The sequence below is a fragment of the Anabrus simplex genome, chromosome 8, assembly GCF_040414725.1.
Source record: "Anabrus simplex isolate iqAnaSimp1 chromosome 8, ASM4041472v1, whole genome shotgun sequence".
Taxonomy (NCBI): Eukaryota; Metazoa; Arthropoda; class Insecta; order Orthoptera; family Tettigoniidae; genus Anabrus; species Anabrus simplex.
The window spans coordinates 95728816-95748738 of record NC_090272.1 but is presented as its reverse complement, the minus strand read 5'-3'; the positions used below and the strand labels follow the sequence as shown (position 1 = coordinate 95748738).

Sequence of the window (19923 nt, the reverse complement as noted above, 5' to 3'; positions counted from 1 at the left end):
CCCTCCGGAAAATGCTTCTAGTTACAATTGACAAATTTCATAAAATAAAGTTCCTAATCAAATGTTTCTATGCCAGATTCATTCCTAGGGATGGTGACTTTTTATATTAAGCTTATTCCTAGATATGGGGACATTTTTAGGCCGTTATATAATTTATTTAAGAGGGGTGTTAAGCAGGATTGGTCGAAGGAATGTCAATAGTCTTTTAAGGAGAGTATAAATATTTTTCCTAATAGACCTGTGTTAGGTCATTATGATTCTAGATTGCTCTTGAAATTGTGGGTCAATGTATCACAATTGGCTGTCTTAGGGGTTTTGTCACATGTATAGTCCAATGATACTTAACAGCCTATTACATACTTTTCTAGAGTTCTGAGCAAGTTCATAAATAGAACAGGAGGCATTGGTGATTGTCGCAAGTGTAACTATTTTAGGGATTTCTTATTAGGTAGGAAATTCATGCTGATGACAGACTGTTGCTCCACATTTTTGGTAATGAAAAGGACATGCCTATTTATGCAGTGAACTGCCTCCAATGTTGAACTTATCTTTATGTTAACTCAGTCGGAAATAAATATTGCTGATTTCTTTTCCCAAATTAAGATTCTGGGTAGGGTGTTGGTGTACTCTATGGCTTCTGTAAATTATTTACAGTAAATTCATCTAATACCCTTCTCATTTAAATTGGCATATAATTAGACAGGAGACAAAGTAAGACCTGATATTGTTAAAGTTTATAGGCTACATGCATAATGGACTTTAGCCATTGTCGAAATGGGAAAAGAGGACCCACTGTTTGACTTTATTTGTTGTAAAAAGGAATTGACGGTAGAGTCGGGATGTTTATTGTGGGATTAAACGATTGTTATTCTGGAGGTATTAAAGTAAAAAAATTGGTGACTTATATAGCAGTCACATGTGGATAACAAAAACGAAAAGTTAGGCCTGCTCTTATTTCTGGTATCCAAAATTGGATCAAGATATTGAAAAATGAACTGATAACTGTAGTATGTGTCTTCAATTCTGCAGCAAACCTCTCAAATCTAATTTGATCCCTTGGCCATGGCCAAGTAAACTGTGGGTGAGGATTCACATTAATTTTCTAGGCCCTATTGAAAATAAATATTTTATGGTGGTCATAGATACCAAATCAAAATGTATCAAATGTTATCAAACTACTTCAACTAGTTCAGAGATGGTTTTAGACAAATTGTTGGACTGTTTTGCACAGTTTGGTGTCGCTAGGTCCCAGATGTATGACAGATCAATGTGCTTCATAAGTAGAATTTAATGAATACTTGATTAAATATGGGATAAATCATCATGTGGGGACCCCTTATCACCCCTCAACTAACTGGAATACCAAGTCCGGGGATTGAAGTTATAAAAATATGTATTAAGAAATACAAAAGAGGTTGTGGGCTATCAGTAACTCACACAATTAACAAGTTTTTGTTTTTCTACCAGAATTACCTCCTCCATATTACTACTATGCAGGATGACATGATACACAGGATCAAGAATTTGTATGAGGATAACTGCAATAAAGTCAAAACACATGTAGGAGTGACTGAAACCTTCGATATAAAATCTGGGTTAAGACAGGGTGGTGTTTTGTCTCCTCTTCTTTTCATTACTGTGATGAACGAGATTCAGAGAAAAGTACACCAAACCAATGGAGGTAAGAAAATGAAAGTCATCTTGTTTGCTGACAATATATGCTTGTGGGGAGAATCTAAAGAAAACCTTCAAGAACAAATAAACTCCTGGGCAGAAGCTGCTAAAGAATATGGACTCTTCTTCAGTCAAGAGAAAAGTGAGGTTATAGTCATGAAAAGATATGGACAACCAGTGGGACACACTGAAATGGGGGGGAAACAGCTACAGATGAACCATCAATTCAAATATCTGAATTGTTATCTCTAATACTGGTTCTATAGACAAGGAAATTTCCCACAGAATTCAGACAGGTACCCTTCTACAAAATAGTTAAAGACATAATATAGAACAAGAAAATACCAACAAAATGTAAGAGAGTCATATATGAAACCTATTACATACCAATCCTGACCTATGGTTGGGAAACATGGACCATGAGAAATAAAGATGTCAGTAGAATCCAGCCAGCAGAAATGAGATTTGTCCGTAGCATGATCGGTAAAACATGGAGAGACAGAGGAAATCTGCAAGCAGCCTCAAGTTGTAAGACTGCAGGACAGAATAACATCACAGCGACTGAGATGGTATGGACATATGTGACGCATGGGAGATAACAGATTACTGAAACAAATGTATGATCTAAAACTTTAAGACAAAAGACCAAGAAGGCGACGAAGACTCAGGTACAAGGACATGGTGAAGATTGACACTGAACAACGAGGACATACTTTGGAAAGCATTGAAGAAGGAGAGAAGTTCGGAGACCGGAAATGGTGGAGAAGCCTCGTTCGCCGACCCATAGCTTAAGATGGAACAACGTGGGATATGTACCGTATGTATGTATGTATATTACTACTAGGCAAAAAAAGTTATTATTGATAGAGATATGAGAACTATTTTTAGCCAACTTTGCCTGGATTTGGGAGAAGTTGTAGATACAAATTTAAAAAAATTAAATTTAGCCTACAAAGGTAATAAGAACGTGACTTTGGATAAGGGCGACAGGGTGTTGGCCGCAACTATAGGGGCAATACTAAGTTGGCAAAGGGGTCAATGGAAGTAGGTGCCCAAACTTATTCAATTCTTACAGACGATAATTGTAGATGGAAGATGCATATCGATCAGATTTGACCACCAAAGGTAGAAAATCTCATAATAAAATTATTAATAACTATAATGAAGAAGACAGTGAGGATGCTTATTATGATACAGAAGAAGTTAATATAAAATGTGAGGTGGCACCTGATGACAGTCTGGAAACAAGTGTTGAGAACCCTGAAGTTATCAGTAGCCCTACAGCGACGCAAAGTCCCTAGCTTTTTCACCCCATCCCACGTGGTGAAATATTCACCTTGAATTAACAATACATCGCACTACCAATCACCACAGAAACATGCGAGAGTGTTTAAAACCCTCCACATAGGGTTGGTGTCAGGAAGGGCATCTGACTGTAAAACAGGGTAAAATCCACATGTGCAACACACTCTTCGCACCTGCAACCCCACCTTGAATTATAATTTCATACATTTTATATACTGTTTGAGTAGAATTATATCACAGTATTAGTTAAGACGAATTATTTGTTTGTTAAATGGTACTTTCATCTCAGATTGTAAGCCATATAATTCAATTGCTTCATTGCTATATTTTTCAAATTAAGCAGAGTAAAGTGCTTTGTCTTGATGTATTAGTTTTTAATGTCACTTCCTCTTTGGAACTGATCAAGTCCAATTAATGATAATGTTTTGTTAAGATGGCTGTGATGTTCATCGTGCTTGAAGTTTGTTTATTTATTTGTCCAACCCTTGTCCCATTTTACTGCGGGGTCGGATATGAGGTGAGATGAATCTGTCATGGCAAGTTTTATGACCGGATGCCCTTCCTGACATCAACCTCATCAGAAGAGTTAATAAGATGAAATTAATGACGTGATGTATGATAGTAGGAAGGGAGAGGGTGAAACCTGGTGCCAGCACATAGCCTACTCCTGTCAAATAGCACCAAGGGGTTTGTTCAAGGCTTAACGTTCCCATTCAACGGACGAATCACCATCATCAGCAGCATATGCCTCACTCCATGAGCACTGCGGATAGGTTTTGAATTTAATCCAGTCTTTTGGCACGCAATCTAGTGATTAGAAATTTTATACCACCAACTCCCCGATCCTGCCGACCAACATTCTGATGGTGAAATTTTTTTGGACCAACAGGTCTCAAACCAGCTAACCACGGTGTCAAACTGTTTAGACTTCAACGCCTTAATGGTCAAGCCCACCAGGCGGGCTAAGGTTATTATGTGCATTCTGTTACTCAATAAAGTTTGTGTTCTTAATCAAATTGTGGGTAATTAACCCCAATTTAACAATATGAATTTTAGATAAAAATGGAAGGTACTGTACAGCAAAACAAGTTCCAGGCAGGATATTCCAGGGATCATTAATGAACAAGGGAAGCGCACATGTGAGGACTTAAGGGCAGAGGTATTCAGTCAGAAGTATGTTCCATACTCGCACCTTTTAGCGATACATGGACACCCTAGTGCTGAATAGGTCGACCTCGGGTATCTTCGAGATTCGTACTGGCAACCTTTGAAACACAAACTATGAATCGCTTGTGCATCGTTGTGTGACATCTGGTGTACACTTTACATACTAGAACTGTTGTTGTTTACACAGCAAAGCCAAACTATAAAATTCATGCTGGGAACAAGATTCGCATCGAGAAATGTTATATAATGTTATATAATGTGCGTATGACACAGTTGTTGGCTTAAGATAATAAAGGTTTAGAAAATTCATATCAATCGATCATATTATCGATTCAATTCAGATTGCATTTCCTTTCAGTTGGCAGTATTACCGGAACCGGGAGTGCACCCTCCTTACTCCTCCACCCGTACAAAGAAATATCGCTAAAAGGTGCGCGGACTATATTGTTGTAGTTGTCGGAGGCTGAGAAGAGATGGATGTAGAAGAAATAACCTATATATTTGTTGATGGCAGTGTATGAAGATGTGGAGATGTCCTTGTCTCCTCTTTCTTTCCACACTGACCTGCCGTTAAGTTCATCCTTTATATGTTCCTACCTCTCTACATATAACTTATCGACAAAGTGGCTGCGCAGCTTGGGTCACGTAGCTATCAGCCTGCATTCAGGAGATAGTGGGTTTGAACCTCACTGTCGGTAGCCCTCAAGATGGTTTTCCATAATTTGCCTGGTGTGAAAATGGGAAACCACGGAAAACCATCTTCAGGGCTGCCGACAGTGGGGTTTGAACCCCAGATGCAAACTCACAGCTGAGCACCCCTAACCGTACAGCCAACTCACTCGGTTTTTATTTTATAATGGTCCGTATTGACTACAATCTCTACTCCAATAAATACACATTTGAAATCAGCCTTGTCAATACTTAAAAGAGTTATTTAATTAATTATTTGTTATCAGTTATCACCTAATACACCATGCATGTTTCAAGGACCATATTGTCCTCTTCCTCAGTTTTTTCTTTTTTCTTTTCACATGACCAAATATCTCTTGGACCTCTACTTGTTATTAAACACCAAAGTTATAAACATCTAATTGATTTCTAATATGTGTCATAAATAAAATATATCATATGTCTTAAAGAACACTAAACTACACTATTCTAAAAAAAAAACACCATTCTATTTACAATCTTCTTAAAATGTCATCCTTGTCTCATCATCATCTTCATTTCCCGTTTCCAGCTTCCCGGGTCGGGTTGTGAATCAAGGACCTCCATCGATCGCTGCCAGTCTCTCCACCACTCTTCTCCTTTTTTAAGTACATCTTCTGGTTTCCTTCCCCTCTTCTCCATACACTCCCACACTGAATCTGTCCACCTCTTTCGGGGTCTTCCTCGTGGTCTCTTTCCTGTTAATTACTCTGAAAAAAATTTTTTTTGAACTCTCTCTTCTCCCATTCTTATCATATGCCCATACCACTTTAGCTTTGTTGTTTCTATCCTATCTTGAAATCTCAAGATTCCTGTCCTTTTCCTTATCTCTTCATTTCTAATTCTATCCTTTCTGGTCCTGCCCTTGATACCTCTTAGGAATTTCATCTCCACTGCCTGTCTTCTACTCTCCTCTCGTTTTGCTGTAGTCCACGATTCAGCTGCATAAGTTAGTATGGGTTCATAATAGGTTGAATATAAGACTTTCTTACATTTCTTTGGGTCATCTTGATTCCACAAAATACCCCTTACACTCTGGTAGAAGCTGTCTGCTTGTTGTATTCTTTTCCCAGTCTCCTCAGTTATCTTTCCATCTTCTGTGATCACACTTCCCAAGTACTTGAAACTTCTTTTAACCACTTCCAGAATTTTACCATTCAGTTTTATCTTTCCTCTTTCTTCCCCTTGTAATTACTTTTACTTTTCTCTGTGCTTACTTTCATCTCAAATTTTTCTATCTCTTGATTCCATCTACTTGTTTTTGCACTTCTGTTTCATCCTCACCCCATATCACTATATCATCTGCAAACAACATGATTTTTGTTGCCTGTTTTCCCAATCTCTGTTTATTGTTCTTATGAATTTCATCCATGAGTATGGTGAATTGTATGGCAGATTGTACACTTCCCTGTCAGAGACCAGTTTCAACTTTAAACCATCTGCTTTTCCTATACTTCCTTCACACTACTAACACAATTTCTGTACATAACAGAGCAGAAGTGTAAATGATAAAAGCTAACTTGTTTTTTCCTTAATGTGTCCCGTACCAACTGTCTGGGCACACTGTCACGAGCTTTCTCAATGTCAATAAATGTCATCACTATGTCTTTTCCAAACTGCTATCTTTTCTCCATCATATATCTTGATGTAAAGATCAGGTCAAACATTGATCTGTCTTTCCTAAAACCATACTGTTCTTCTGCCATTTCACCTTCTAGCTTCCTCCTCAGTCTTCCTTCCAATACTCTCTCAAATATCTTAGCTACATGGGCAATAATGGTGATCCCTCTGTAGTTATTACATTCCTTTTTATCACCTTTTTTTTAAAATATCGGGATAATTAAACCCTTTCCCCACTCTTCTGGGATCTCTTTCTTCATCCAGATTATTCTAAATAATCTATACAGCCACTGCAGCCCTATTGGTCCTGCTGCTTTTATCATTTTCGTAGTTACCTCATCCACTCCTGCTGCTTTACCGCTCTTCATCTTTTGTATGGCTTCCTCTATTTGTAACATAGATATCTCCTATTCTTGTTCTTCTTGCTCCTTCTCATCTACCAGTTCACTGTAGATAGAATTGCTAAAATTCTGAGAAGTATTCTTCCCACCTTTTTTTTAGTATTTCATCTCTTTGCATCAATATCTGCCCTGTTTCAGCTTTTACAAATTTTGTATCTTCCTTATTTCATAGACTATTCTTTACCAAACCATACAAAACCTGTTTACTTCCCTTTATATCCTCCTGTAAAGTTTCTTCCATTTCTCTTCTTGCACTACTGGGGTGCACAAACCTGTATAAAATCTTTGATTCCACTCTCAAGTCCAAGTCTAACTTTAATTATCCTGTCACTGATCTGGTCAATTTTGTCCACATATTGCGCTAGGTCTTCTCTCAATATAACACCAACATCATTTGTTGCCATCTTTCCTCCACTCCAATATAATCTATACCCTTTCTTCAATTCTTTTTGACCTTTCCCCTTCCATTTTGTCTCACTTATTCCCATCATTGCTATGTCTTTCTTCTGCATATACTCTATCAGTTCTTCTACCTTGCCATTCAAAGTCATGAGATTGATGATACCAATTCTTGTGATATCTGGTAGCCCACTTTTCACAGTTCCCCCAGAACACCAGGAACTGCGCGTCACTTCAGGGTGATGCCCAAGTATTTTCCGAGGCCCCCAATTCCTGGGGGACCGGGCGAGTTGGCCGTGCGCGTAGAGGCGCGCGGCTGTGAGCTTGCATCCGGGAGATAGTAGGTTCGAATCCCACTATCGGCAGCCTTGAAGATGGTTTTCCGTGGTTTCCCATTTTCACACCAGGCAAATGCTGGGGATGTACCTTAATTAAGGCCACAGCCGCTTCCTTCCAACTCCTAGGCCTTTCCTATCCCATCGTCGCCATAAGACCTATCTGTGTCGGTGCGACGTAAAGCCCCTAGCAAAAAAAAAAAAAAAATTCCTGGGGGCTTTTAAATACTGTAACACCCTCTGTCCAGGGGTCATAAATATTGAGGGCCCTTGCCCTGGGTAATGGGTGAAGACCTCAACGGCATCTACGGCGGAGAAGATGGACTTTGGTACAGTGGATGGCGGAAGGGGCACACCTGTAGCATCTGTAGTCCAGAGGAGCGGCTCAAAAGGTGTCTGACTCCATGTTAGAAGCGGCCTAATTTGAACCTGGCAGAAGGTAATAAAATGCCTTTGGGACTGGCGAACCCATCGTACAAACAGCCTATAAAATGAGTGCGAGTCATCCTTGTCTATTACCTAAAAATATAATCAGTTTATTAAAAAAGTTAGGCTCTCTTAAAATTTTACTAAAATCTTCCAATCCAGAGATTACATCATTTAGATGTTGCCACTCTAGGGCGTGTTCGAGGACAGATGGAAAATACCAGCAGCGTTTAACTCTAAAGACTTTGGAATAGCTGGTAACACATACATATGAGTGTTGGAGCAAAACTTATTGTAAGTTTTTTTTTTCTTGCAGATATGTGAGCGGATCACAAACTGCTATTTGTCATGTTGAAGCTATGCAGGCATAGTGTGTATTCACAACAACAGATGGCTCTGTGATTGCTGTGAAATCAGTTGTGTGGCAAGTGTTGTGCGAGATGGAAGTAACCTGTGTTGAGCAGCATGCATACATCAAAATAGCCGTTCTCCAGGGGAGAAACCGTGACAGTATGTCGCAGTGAATTGGTGTAAGCCCTTGGGAATAATGCCCTCCCATACCATACAGTAGCATAGTGGGTAGAAAAGTATCAGCATGGACGTGTAGCAACTGGTGCTCAACAACGCTTGGGACGACCTGTCAGTGTTTAGACTGACGTGGCCTGTGCTGTCATTGAGCAGCTCCTGGAGGAAGACAGACAATGGACACTACTGGAGTTAATAATATTAATAATAATGTTATTTCCTTTACATCCCACTACTTTTATTGTTTTTGGAGATGAGGTGCCAGAATATTTACTTACAGGTGTTCTTTTATGTGCCAGTAAATCTACCGACACGAGGCTGATGTATTTGAGCACCTTCAAATTCCACCGGACTGAACTAGGATCAAACATGCCAAGTTGAGGCTACTGGAGTTTGAGAGTGCAAGTGGTATCGAGAAACGCACCATCCACAGGATATTGCGGATAGAACTGCAGCTGCGCAAAATAGCATCGCGGTGGGTACCGCATGCACTGACGGAAGTTCAATGGTGAATGTGATATGCAACATGCTCCAACCACCAAGCATGCTAGCAACAGGACAGCGACCCCTTCCTGTCATGAATAATCACCATCAATGAATTTTGGGCCAGAGCATACGAACTGGACGCAGATGGTATTCAGTGCCTCCCACAACATTGGCAGCCTGTGGTTAAAGTTGCAGGGGACTACTATGATGGCCTTTAGACCCAGTTTTGTCATATCAACTGTATGTATGTGTGCTTGGCTGTAATTATTTTGCACCATGAAACCAGTATTGTCCTATACACTACCGTAATAAATAAGTGAGGCACAATGTTCGAGTTTTCTTCAATGTTCACACATGTAGTTCCCACCTCATTCTTTTGTCTATATATGTCACATTTTCCAATCGGGCCGGTATCTGCAAGACAGAAAATGGTTGCAATGACTTTTGCCCCTACCTTCCTACATATGTGTTACCAGCTATTGCAAAGTCTTTAGAGAAATTCTACCATGACTACAAATTAAGAGCTTCAGAGGGGTACTTAACAAATCATGTCAAATTTTATTTCACCATCTGAATGTTCACTCACAGCAGACATGTCACTTATTATTATTCTCGTGTCAGATACATAAAAAAAAAAGAAAACAGTCACAATAATTTCAAGTAACATTTAAATAATCTTGGACCAATACAACGCTACTTCGAGTCCTCTCTTCGTAGCTTGATGCAGGTCATCTTGCGTGCACAAAGATGGACACAGTGTACACTGAAGCATATGCTGGATGGTTTGATCTTCTCCGCAGTCACACTTGGTGTTGTCGCCATTGATGAAGCCCCATCTTGCCAAATTAACTTTGGACCTTCCCACTCCTGATCTCAACCTATTGAGGGATTTCCAGATTGTCCAGCTCTCATTGCAACCGGGTGGCAAACGTTCCTCAACCGCCATGTGCTCAGAGCCTTGGGGGATCTTCGTCTTCCATAGCTGTATCCTTGCCTTCTCAGCTGGTACTATAAGTTCCTGAGATGTTCGTAGGAAGCTCTTCCTAGATTTCAGTCTCTGTACTGGAAGCTCATGTCCATGCAGTAGATGAGTACTTTCGTGCTTAACCTTTGTCCTTTCCTTATTTGCAGCTACTTCTCTTCGCACACCGGGTGGTGCTATCCCTGCAAGACGATAGAGTTTTTCAGTTGGAGTAGACTTTAGACAACCTGTAACAAGTCTGCAGGTCTCATTAAGTGCTATGTCTACCTGTCTGGCATGAGATGAATTGTACCAAACAGGGCAGGCATATTCTGCTGCAGAATAACATAGTGCCATGGCGGAAGCAAGAATAGTTTTTGGTTGACTGCCCCATTCTGATCCAGATAATTTACGTAGATGATGATTCCTGGTGGAAACTAAGTTTAGTGTTCATGCAGTGTTTCTTGAATGTAAGAGCTCTATCAAGTGTCACTCCTAGGTATTTTGGAGTTTCACAGTATTGTAACTCAACACCTGACCACACTATATGCAGCTTACGATGAGCTTCCCTACTTTTCAGATGAAAGGCACAAACTTGTGTTTTCATAGGGTTAGGCCTTAACTGGTTTGCCTTGTAATAGGATGACAAACTTTCGAGGGCGATGGTTAGATTCCTTTCCACTGTCTCAAAGTCTGTACATTGTGTTGCCAGAGCAAGATCATCAGCATACAAGAAACTTCTGCTATTTGGAGCTACCGGCTGGTCATTCGTGTATATATTAAAGAGGATTGGTGCCAGCACACTTCCTTGAGGTAAACCGTTTCTTTGTGTCCTCCACCAACTGCGCTGTCCTTGGAAGTCCACAAAAAACCTACGGTTCTGAAGAAGGGTTGCGATAAATCTGGTTACCTTAATATCCTTGGTCAGATTGTAGACTTTAACTAACAGAAGTTGATGGTTGACGGTGTCATACACTGCAGTCAAATCTACAAAGACTACACCTGTCACCTTGTGTCTTTCAAAGCCATCCTCAACAAATTGTGTAAGATTCAGTAGTTGTTCAGTGCAGCTCTTACCCGGACGAAATCCAGCTTGTTGTGGTATGAGGAGAGCGTCAACCATGGGTTGAATGCGATTTAGGATAAACCTTTTCAGTAATTTATATAGATGACACAAAAGGGTAACAGGTCTGAAGTCTTTAGGATGATTTCCTTCCTTGCCAGGTTTGAGCAAAGCAATTACTCTACTTTTTTGCCATGTCTTTGGTATCTGACCCCTGCTCACACATCTATTGAAGAGTTGCAGAACCCATTCTTTGGTTTTAGGCCCAAATTTCTTTATCTGTTCTACTTGAATGTCATCTAGACCCGCTGATTTTCCATTTTTACATTCTTTGATGACTTTTTCCAACTCCAACATGGTGAAGGGGACAGTGAGGTCACTTCTTTCTTCTTGAATCTTCCTCTGTATTCTTGGCCTTCAGATTTTATTGGTTGCTTTCCCATTTAAGAGCAGTTGGTGTGCTATCTGATTTGCAGTGACATTGAAATGTTGGGTAGTCTTCGTTGATCATTGTTAAGGTGTTTCAATAATCTCCAGGCTTTATGGCTATCTCTCGTAAGATCTATACTTTCAATAGTTTTCATCCACTGATTCCGTTTTGATGTTGTCAATGATGACACGAGATTGTTCCCAACTTCCACTGTCTTTTCTCCTAGGAGATTTTCTTCAAACAAAGTTGCATATTCCGTAAGCTGGGCAACAAGGTCTGAGGTAAGGCCAGGGACATACCACGTCCGACAGCCTCTAGGTATGGACTTTCTGGAGCATTTCTTTACGGCATCAACAAAAATATCGTAACACTCTGGTGTTGGCTGGATGATGGACACTTCAGCATCTAACATCTCTGCAAACTTTGACCAGTTTGCCTTTTTGAAGTTATACCTCCTTCAGAATGGAACACTCTGTGGTCTGACTGCTGCATAAATATGGCACATTATTGGTCTATGCTGCGTGTTAGGTATTGGGTTGCAGACATACTTTACACATTGTTGGCTAATATTATTACTGCTGAAAATAAGATCAGGGTTATATCCTCGTCTCCATCTGCCACTGTTAAATGAAGCTGGTAGTTTAGCATTATGAATGAGAGTTAGGTAGTTTGCTTCTGCCCATTCTTGCACTGCTATACCACTCTCATCTTCGTATTCATAACCCCACACATTACTATGGCAATTGAAATCCCCAATTACTATTTTCGTGTGTTGATTCTGAAAATTGGAAGGATTACTAACAGTAAATTCAACTCCAGATGGCTTATACAGAGAGGAGATGGTGCAGCTACCTACTTCTATAGTGAGGACTTCAATATCATTTTCCTCCGTGAAGGCTGTGGACTGAAGCTGAATATCAGGTCGGACAAATATGGCACTTCCGTACTTTTGGTGTGGCCGTTCAACAGCTAGACGCATTCCATTAATTTTTGGTCTACGCATTTCACTACTTCTGTGTGTTTCCTGTATGCACAGTATGTGGCAAATGTGTTGACTGCACAGTTTTTGTAACAGTTCCTCTTTTGTTGAAGATATACCTTCAATGTTAATAGAAATTGTACCGGGCGGTACACCTCCACGCTGCTAATTTAAAATTTGCGCCAGTTGAAACTCCCCTACTGGAGGAAGTCTGAACTCTATTTAAGGTGTTAATGTTCAAGTTTCTCAGAAGATGTCACTACTTGGAAAATTGGAAGTTTCTGAACTGTGTTGTTTTCGACGTATTTTTGTTTTGCTTGCAGTAAGAAGTGTGAACATTCTCTTCTAGAGGACACTACTGAAGAACTACAACGGTGCACCCTAGTGCGAAGTGAAAGAACTGTTTTTTTGAGAAAATTTAATTTCAAAAGTTTGTTCTTTGCTAAATTTCTTTCGGTCATTGTTTAAGTTGGCAATATTAACCCTTTCTTTCCCCTTGTTTTGAATTTAGCCAATCCCGAATTTCTTTAATTAATTTTCCACCAATAACGTGTTTCTTCTTCATATTGTGTAGGGGTTTCCTTTATCCACCAATAAAATTATTGTGGGCGGGTGTTTTCCTTCCTGAAACGCCTCGAACTTTCCGCGAGAGTATATAAACTGCTGATTTTAGGGTCTCTGCGCCACTTCAGTACCATCTTTCAGTGTGTAAAGTACATAGCAGGGGGCGGGAAGCGCCTCTTTCTTCGGGGAGCAGTTCTACACCAAGGTAATGGCCTTTTAATAACTTCTTTTCTTGCTAGCTCAGCAGTTTAACTCTCGGGGCGGGTCCGAAGCGTTTCTACCATGTAACCTTTTCCTAAAATGTAAAGACTCTTAGCATCTATTCTCTTTTAAAGCTACATTTTGGGATAGAGAGTGCTTAACCCTCTCGAGCTCCCACTCATATTGTTTTGAGGTGAACTTATTTCTCACAACCGATTCTTCCTTAATGTAATGTAAATTATTATTTTCTAAAGTCACCTCCGTAGTATGGGATTAGCCCTTGCATTAGCGGCCTAGAGCCAGATTAGGTTTTAAACAAATGTATTAGGAGTGCAGATCGCCTCCTCTCAAATTGTCATTTTAGAGGTCATGTACTTAACCTTTTTCTCACTTAATAGACCTCAGTAGGTTGGGTATGTTACCCCTGGGTATATGTCCTTAGAGGACAACTTGAAGGTGGAGTTTGGTGTGGCCTTTGATAGGCTTAAAGTTGAGAGCGAGTGGCTCTTTTTCGAAAATTGAGTGTTGTATGCCTCGAGGAGGCTTTACTGTGTAATTTGGAGCAAGTGCTCCCGGGCTTGATTGGGGTCTTCTGCCCCTTTGTGGAATTCTGTATATCGTAAAGTTGGGCTAATTGCTCAAGAATCGTGTGTCTGGCTCTCGGAGCCCAAATCCTGTAATTGTACATTCTCGATTAGTGGTTTTGCTACTCTGTACCTGCCATTACTGTTATTTCTTGTTTTTTGCTAAGAAAATATAACCTTGTTAAATTTTAAATTCACTTTAATTTCGTAGCCTGAGACCTGTTCACCCCCCGCACCTTCTTTCACCTCTAACTACCACGGAAAACTCCGTAACAGAAATAATTGTTAACTGTGGTCCTGAAAAGAACCGTGAAGATGATGTTTCTGGTGTGAAAGGATCAGCCGTCAGCACATTTCGTAATAATGTCTGACGTTGCCCAGGGTAAACCCGATTGCTATTTAAATCTCTTTTTGCCATAATTGCAATCTTCGTGGAGGTTCCTTTCATGTATATTTACAAAGGCTGTTTTTTTTTCTTCTTTTTCAACCTCCGTTGGGTCGTAAATAAAAGACAAGTGTACATAGCCAAATGAATTTATTACCAAACGTTAAGTACAAATGTGGTTACTCTTGAACATAACCACCATGAAGGTTGAAGCATTTGTCATACCTGTGGACAAGCTTTTCGATCCCCTCTGCACAGTATGTTGCCGCCGATTGGTTAAGATACGCATTAACGTTGGTTTGAAGATCTTTGTCCTCCTCGAACCTCAGCCCTCCCAGCCACCTTTCCAGTCCCAGGAAGAGGTCAAAGTCACTCTGCGCTAAATACGGGCTGTACGGTGGGTGGTCGAAAACATCCCATCCAAATTCCTTCAGAAGTTGTTGGGTGACATAAACACTGCGAGGGCGAGCGTTGTCATGAATCAACAGGAATCTAGATGTCAACATGCCTCTTAATTTGCTCTGTATGGCTCTCCGCGGGCGTCGTAAAGTCTGGCAATAAACAGCTGCAATGATTGTAGACTCCCATTCCATGAACTCAACAAGCAAAGCACCTTTTTGGTCCCGAAAGACTGTAGCCATCATCATCTTGTCATTGAAGGTTTGCTTAAACTTTTTCAGTTCGTTTGCTGAGTGTGTGTGCATCCATTGACGTGATCGTTGTGTTGTTTTGGGGGTGACAGAACGAACCCAGGTTTCATCGTCAGTCACAATTTTCTTCAACATATCGCTACCTTCAACCTCATAACGGGTGAAGAATGTCAACGCTGGTGCCATTCGGCGACTTTTGTGGTCATTAGACATCATGTCTGGAATCCATCGAGCGCACAATTTCCTGTAGTGCAGGTGTTCTGTTAAGATCTTGTAAACAGATGACCTTGAAACTGCAGGAAATTTCTTACACAACTCGCTGACGGTAAACTTTCGGTTCTTGCGAACCTCTTGGTCAATTTGTTTAACAATGTCATCTGTAGAGACAAACTTACGTTCTTTGCCCCCCTTCATTGTAAACATCGGTTCCGTCTTCTTTAAACTTCCTGCACCATTCACGCACACCACCATCACTCGTACAATTTGGACCGTATACCTGACTCATTCGTCGGCGAATGTCAGCTGCACTATTCCCTTCTGCTTGAAGGAAACGAACCACACTACGCAACTCACATTTGGCGGGAGCGTCAGTCGTAGCAGCCATGTTTCTGTGTCAATAACTCGGCTCACAATGGCATGATGAAGTTGGCTGTGGCCGCGAGTAGATTGGGGGACATGCACAGTTGCCCTCCATGTGCAAAGAGTTCCCACCACTTGTGTGGTCATTTACCTGTGCGATCGGAGGTTAAAAAAAAAAAAAAAAAAAAAACAGCTAACATATATAAAACACTTATCATCAGTGTGAAAATATTATTGGAGAGTATACTGAGTCATTGGGGCTGTTGAGAAGCAGTAATATAATCCATATATATATATATATATAATAATAATACAGAAACAATAGTTAACATTCAGTCATGTAGATCTACAATTACTGTGCCCAAGTGATAGTTTATCACAATCAAAAATGCATTGTGCGTACTGAAGGAACAGGTGTAGGGAAAGCCTGTGCTTGAAAAAGCAAACATCACCTTATAAAGTGCTATTTATTGAAATATGATATATAAAAAAACGGAAACTGCATGTCTGGTCACACCTTGCATGTAGAGCCACCACATCTGGATGACAAATGAGCCCCTTTCACCTTCAAAGAATGGACGTGGATCTTCCCAGTCGAGGCAGTCAGCATCTTGCAACACGTAAAGAGAAAGCAACCTGCAGTGCAAATCCAGCAGACGTTCAGCTAAGGCCTCAGACATTTCATGAAACTGTTTATAACTCTTGTGAAGAGAAAGCCTGTTAAAAAGGAGCATTGCTGATCAGATAAATTGCAATATATTCAAATACATAAAATTAATTCTGCCCAATACAACGTGGGTAAAATCAGTACAGATGATGGATATATAAAGAGTTATTCACTCATTAATTACAATACTCAAAGAATGATGATGGTGGGTAAAATTAAGAAAAAATGTAAGAAACTCTCATTCACTTCAGTTTTTTGTGCTGCAGCTGTATACTTCTAAGAAAATGATTTCATCAAAAGGCTTGTATCTGATATTAATGAATCGATACCTAATATCATAGTGTTCTGTAAATCAACACATCTTTATTCACATACATTTACAGTACTATAATAATAATTAATACAAGCAGTTGGTTGATTTAAACCACAACCTTCATTCAATCAGCAATGTACTTTTCTCCGTTGTCAATGACCATTGGCCAATGTTGTGGGAGGAGTCTGCTGCTGTGCCAATAGAACTGCTGTGGTTCTGTAGCGAACAAATCAATGAGCCAAGTGTCAAGAACAGCTTCATCAATCAAGACTTCTCCCTGAAAGTGGTTAGAGAGAGAGAGAAACAGAAGAGGGGAAAATAAGTAGGTACAAGGTTGGAAAGATAGGGAGAATGTGAAACAGTTTTATAGCCAAGTTCTTCAATAACTTCTTTGGACAATTTGACCAAATGAGGGTATGCATTATCATGCATTAACAGCAACGGACGTCCAGGTCATTTGTCTTTAACAACGCAGTGAGTTGTCTTAGGTGATGGCTACATGGGCACCCGTATGACAGGTTATAGGGTGGGGCCTAAACCTGGAGTTCGTAGTATTTTTAATATTTTGGAAGATGAATGGCGACTTGTATTCCGTGGATGAATAACATCCACAGTATCCCCTGCCTGTTGGCGGAGAGCGGTACTACCACATCCATGTAATACCGACTTTTTAAATCATTTTCTTGAAAGAAAGACACCTGACAACATTAGATTTTTGCCTTCCCGTGACAGCTAGGGGAGGGCCGCGGCCCCACCTTGCCCCCGGGCATGGGCGCCCATGGATGGCTATACACCACAACAGTGATTGTTTTGTTCCTTGAAAGCAATTCATGGCGAAAAATTCTGTTTACTCCACAGACGCATAACATGATTTATCTTGGATGCCTGTTAGTAGGCATACATTTTCCACAAGGGGCCAATGATCAAGCTGTTAAACCCCTTTAAACAACAATCATCATCATCACCATCATTTTTCCACAAGAAGAAGGGTCCTCACCAGTGATGAGAAAAATACAAAATAAAAGTAACTGGGCTCAGTTACAGTTACCCAAGAAAATAAATTATTCAATTGCAATTAGTTAACAGAACGCGAGTCTTTAGGAAATCACTGACATTTTTTTCACATAGGAATGAAAAGATACCAAAGTTTGCAAGGAAATATACATTACTGAACTCCATTTTGTTTTTTTCTAGCATAAGGATATTAAGTGTCTATCATAACAAGGTGAAACTATCAGACTTTCAAAATGATTGCTCAAAAAGCCTAATTTGCATTTTGCTTTTTCATTATTTTCAGGATAACTCATTTAAAATCTTTATTCCAAATCAGAGAATAGAAATGTCGTAACCTGTCCACCGTTACATGTTTATTTCGGCTCAATTCTCAACTACGTAACCCCTGTGGGTTGGGGCAGTAGAATAACATCTACGGTATCCCCTGCCTGTCGTAAGAGATGACTAAGAGAGAGACCAAGGATTCCCAACTTGGGAGCATGGGCTGATGACTATGGTTCCGCTAAGTGAGTCTAGAATTGCTTCCACTTACTTGCATCAGTTTATTTTCATTTTTTTCAATTTTGCTTTACGTCGCACCGACACAGTCTTATGGCGACGATGGCAGAGGAAAGGCCTAGGAGTGGGAAGGAAGCAGCCGTGGCCTTAACTAAGGTACAGCCCCAGCATTTGCCTGTGGTGAAAAAGGGAAGCCACGGAAAACCATCTTCAGGGCTGCCGACAGTGGAGTTTGAACCCACTATCTGCCGAATGCAAGCTCACAGCTGCGCACCCCTAACCGTGCAGCCAACTCACCCAGTACTTGCATCAGTGTCCTTGGTCAACTATTGTTCTTTCTTGACCCTGACGGTATTAGGTTTTCGAGGCCTAGGGAATCTTTCATTTTCACGCCCTCCATGGCTCTTCATTTTTCGAAGTGTCAGATCTCCTCAATATTTTTCCTTCTGATTAGTGTTAATAGAGGATGGTTACCAGTTGTACTTCCTCTTAAAACAATAATCACCACCACCACCACCACCACGTAGTACACGATTATTTAAATCTCGACCAGTAACCATGACAACCTGCGAGTAAGTGAACGAGCGTGCATCGTATCCCCGAATTATAACCTTGGCGTGATGCCTTGCGAGTGCTGGGGCTCCAAAGTTGCCAAGGTCTCAATGCGATTAAAATCAATTACTAGAATGTAATGATTACTAAAATGAAATTATTGCAATTTTATTTTCAAAAGCAAATTACAAGTAAAAATTACATTTTTCCAAAAGTAATGATTAAGAGCAAAAATTACTAAAGAAGTAATCGTTACAAGTAATTCAATTACTAAATTACTTCCCAACACTGATCCTCACCAGCATGTAACGTTGGCTACAAGGATTTAAGGACAGACATGGCATTCCAGAATTAAACATAGGAGAAAAACTAAGTGGTGACAGCAGTGCATAAGAAAACTTTAGAACTAAGTGCATACTTGAGAAATACATTTTCATTCCAAGTTACGAGTACAACACTGATGAAACCGGATTTTAGTGGAAAACACTGGCAGCTGCTTGACGAGAAGTTAGATCCTGGTCACAAATCTAGTAAAAAGCGCATCAACAGCTTGTGCTGTGCAAATGTTAGTGGCGACCCTAAATTTAAATTAGCTGTTGTTGGTAAATTAAAAAGTCTACGGTCTTTCAGAGGAACAGCGATGAAATATTTTCCAGCAGATTATTATAACAACAAATCCACACGGAGAACACCAAATATTTTTAGAACTTGGTTCCATAATACGTTTGTTCTGCCGGTTCAAGATTTCTTGGTGTCCGATTGCTTGTCATCAAAGGCCATCCCTTTTCTTGGTAATGCATCCTCCCACACTGTTCATACAGAGTTAAAATCAGACGATGGCAACATTTTTGCTTCCTATTTGCTGCCAAATGTAACAAATTTAGCTGATAGATGAGGGCATCGTTGCAACCCTTAAGAGGCATTATAAACAAGGACTTCTTGGACTTTTACTTTCCAGAGAAAAGTCAGTGGTTGAGTTCTAGACAAAACTAAATCTTAAAGATCAGTTTCATCTTGCCCATAAATCATGGGACCTAATAACTGCACAGAACATCACTCTATCATGGAGTAAATTTTATGTTTATGTGAAGAACTCGCTGACGATTTTTATAGTTTCACTGACAGAGATTAATGTAAAGGACTGATGGTCAAAGATATACTGCAGATTATTGAAAATAACATTCATTTTAGACAAGTGGATGATAATTAATGTTATTGTTTTTATGTCCCATTAACGGCTTTTTGACGGTTTTCGGAGATGCCGAGGTGCCCAAATCTTGTCCCACAGGCATTCTTTTACGTGATGTAGATGTTGATTCCCATAGGGAACCTAAAATATTTGTCCCGAATGAGTAAATTTATAATACCAATATAATGGTCCGTTATTGGACATTATAAATTATCCAGCTAACTCATTCTTGGTTGCCTGCGTTTCGC

At 40.1% G+C, this 19923-nt stretch overlaps 1 protein-coding gene across 1 annotated transcript in view; it reads right to left on the bottom strand.

Moving 5' to 3' along the window:
* Positions 1-19923, bottom strand: part of LOC136879310 (uncharacterized protein KIAA0825) — a 149124-nt gene that overhangs the window by 107067 nt on the left and 22134 nt on the right. Inside the window, exon 3 of the mRNA XM_068229054.1 lies at positions 15960-16159. Within this exon, the coding sequence (XP_068085155.1) occupies positions 15960-16159 (200 nt within the window). The remainder of the gene's footprint in view (positions 1-15959; positions 16160-19923) is intronic.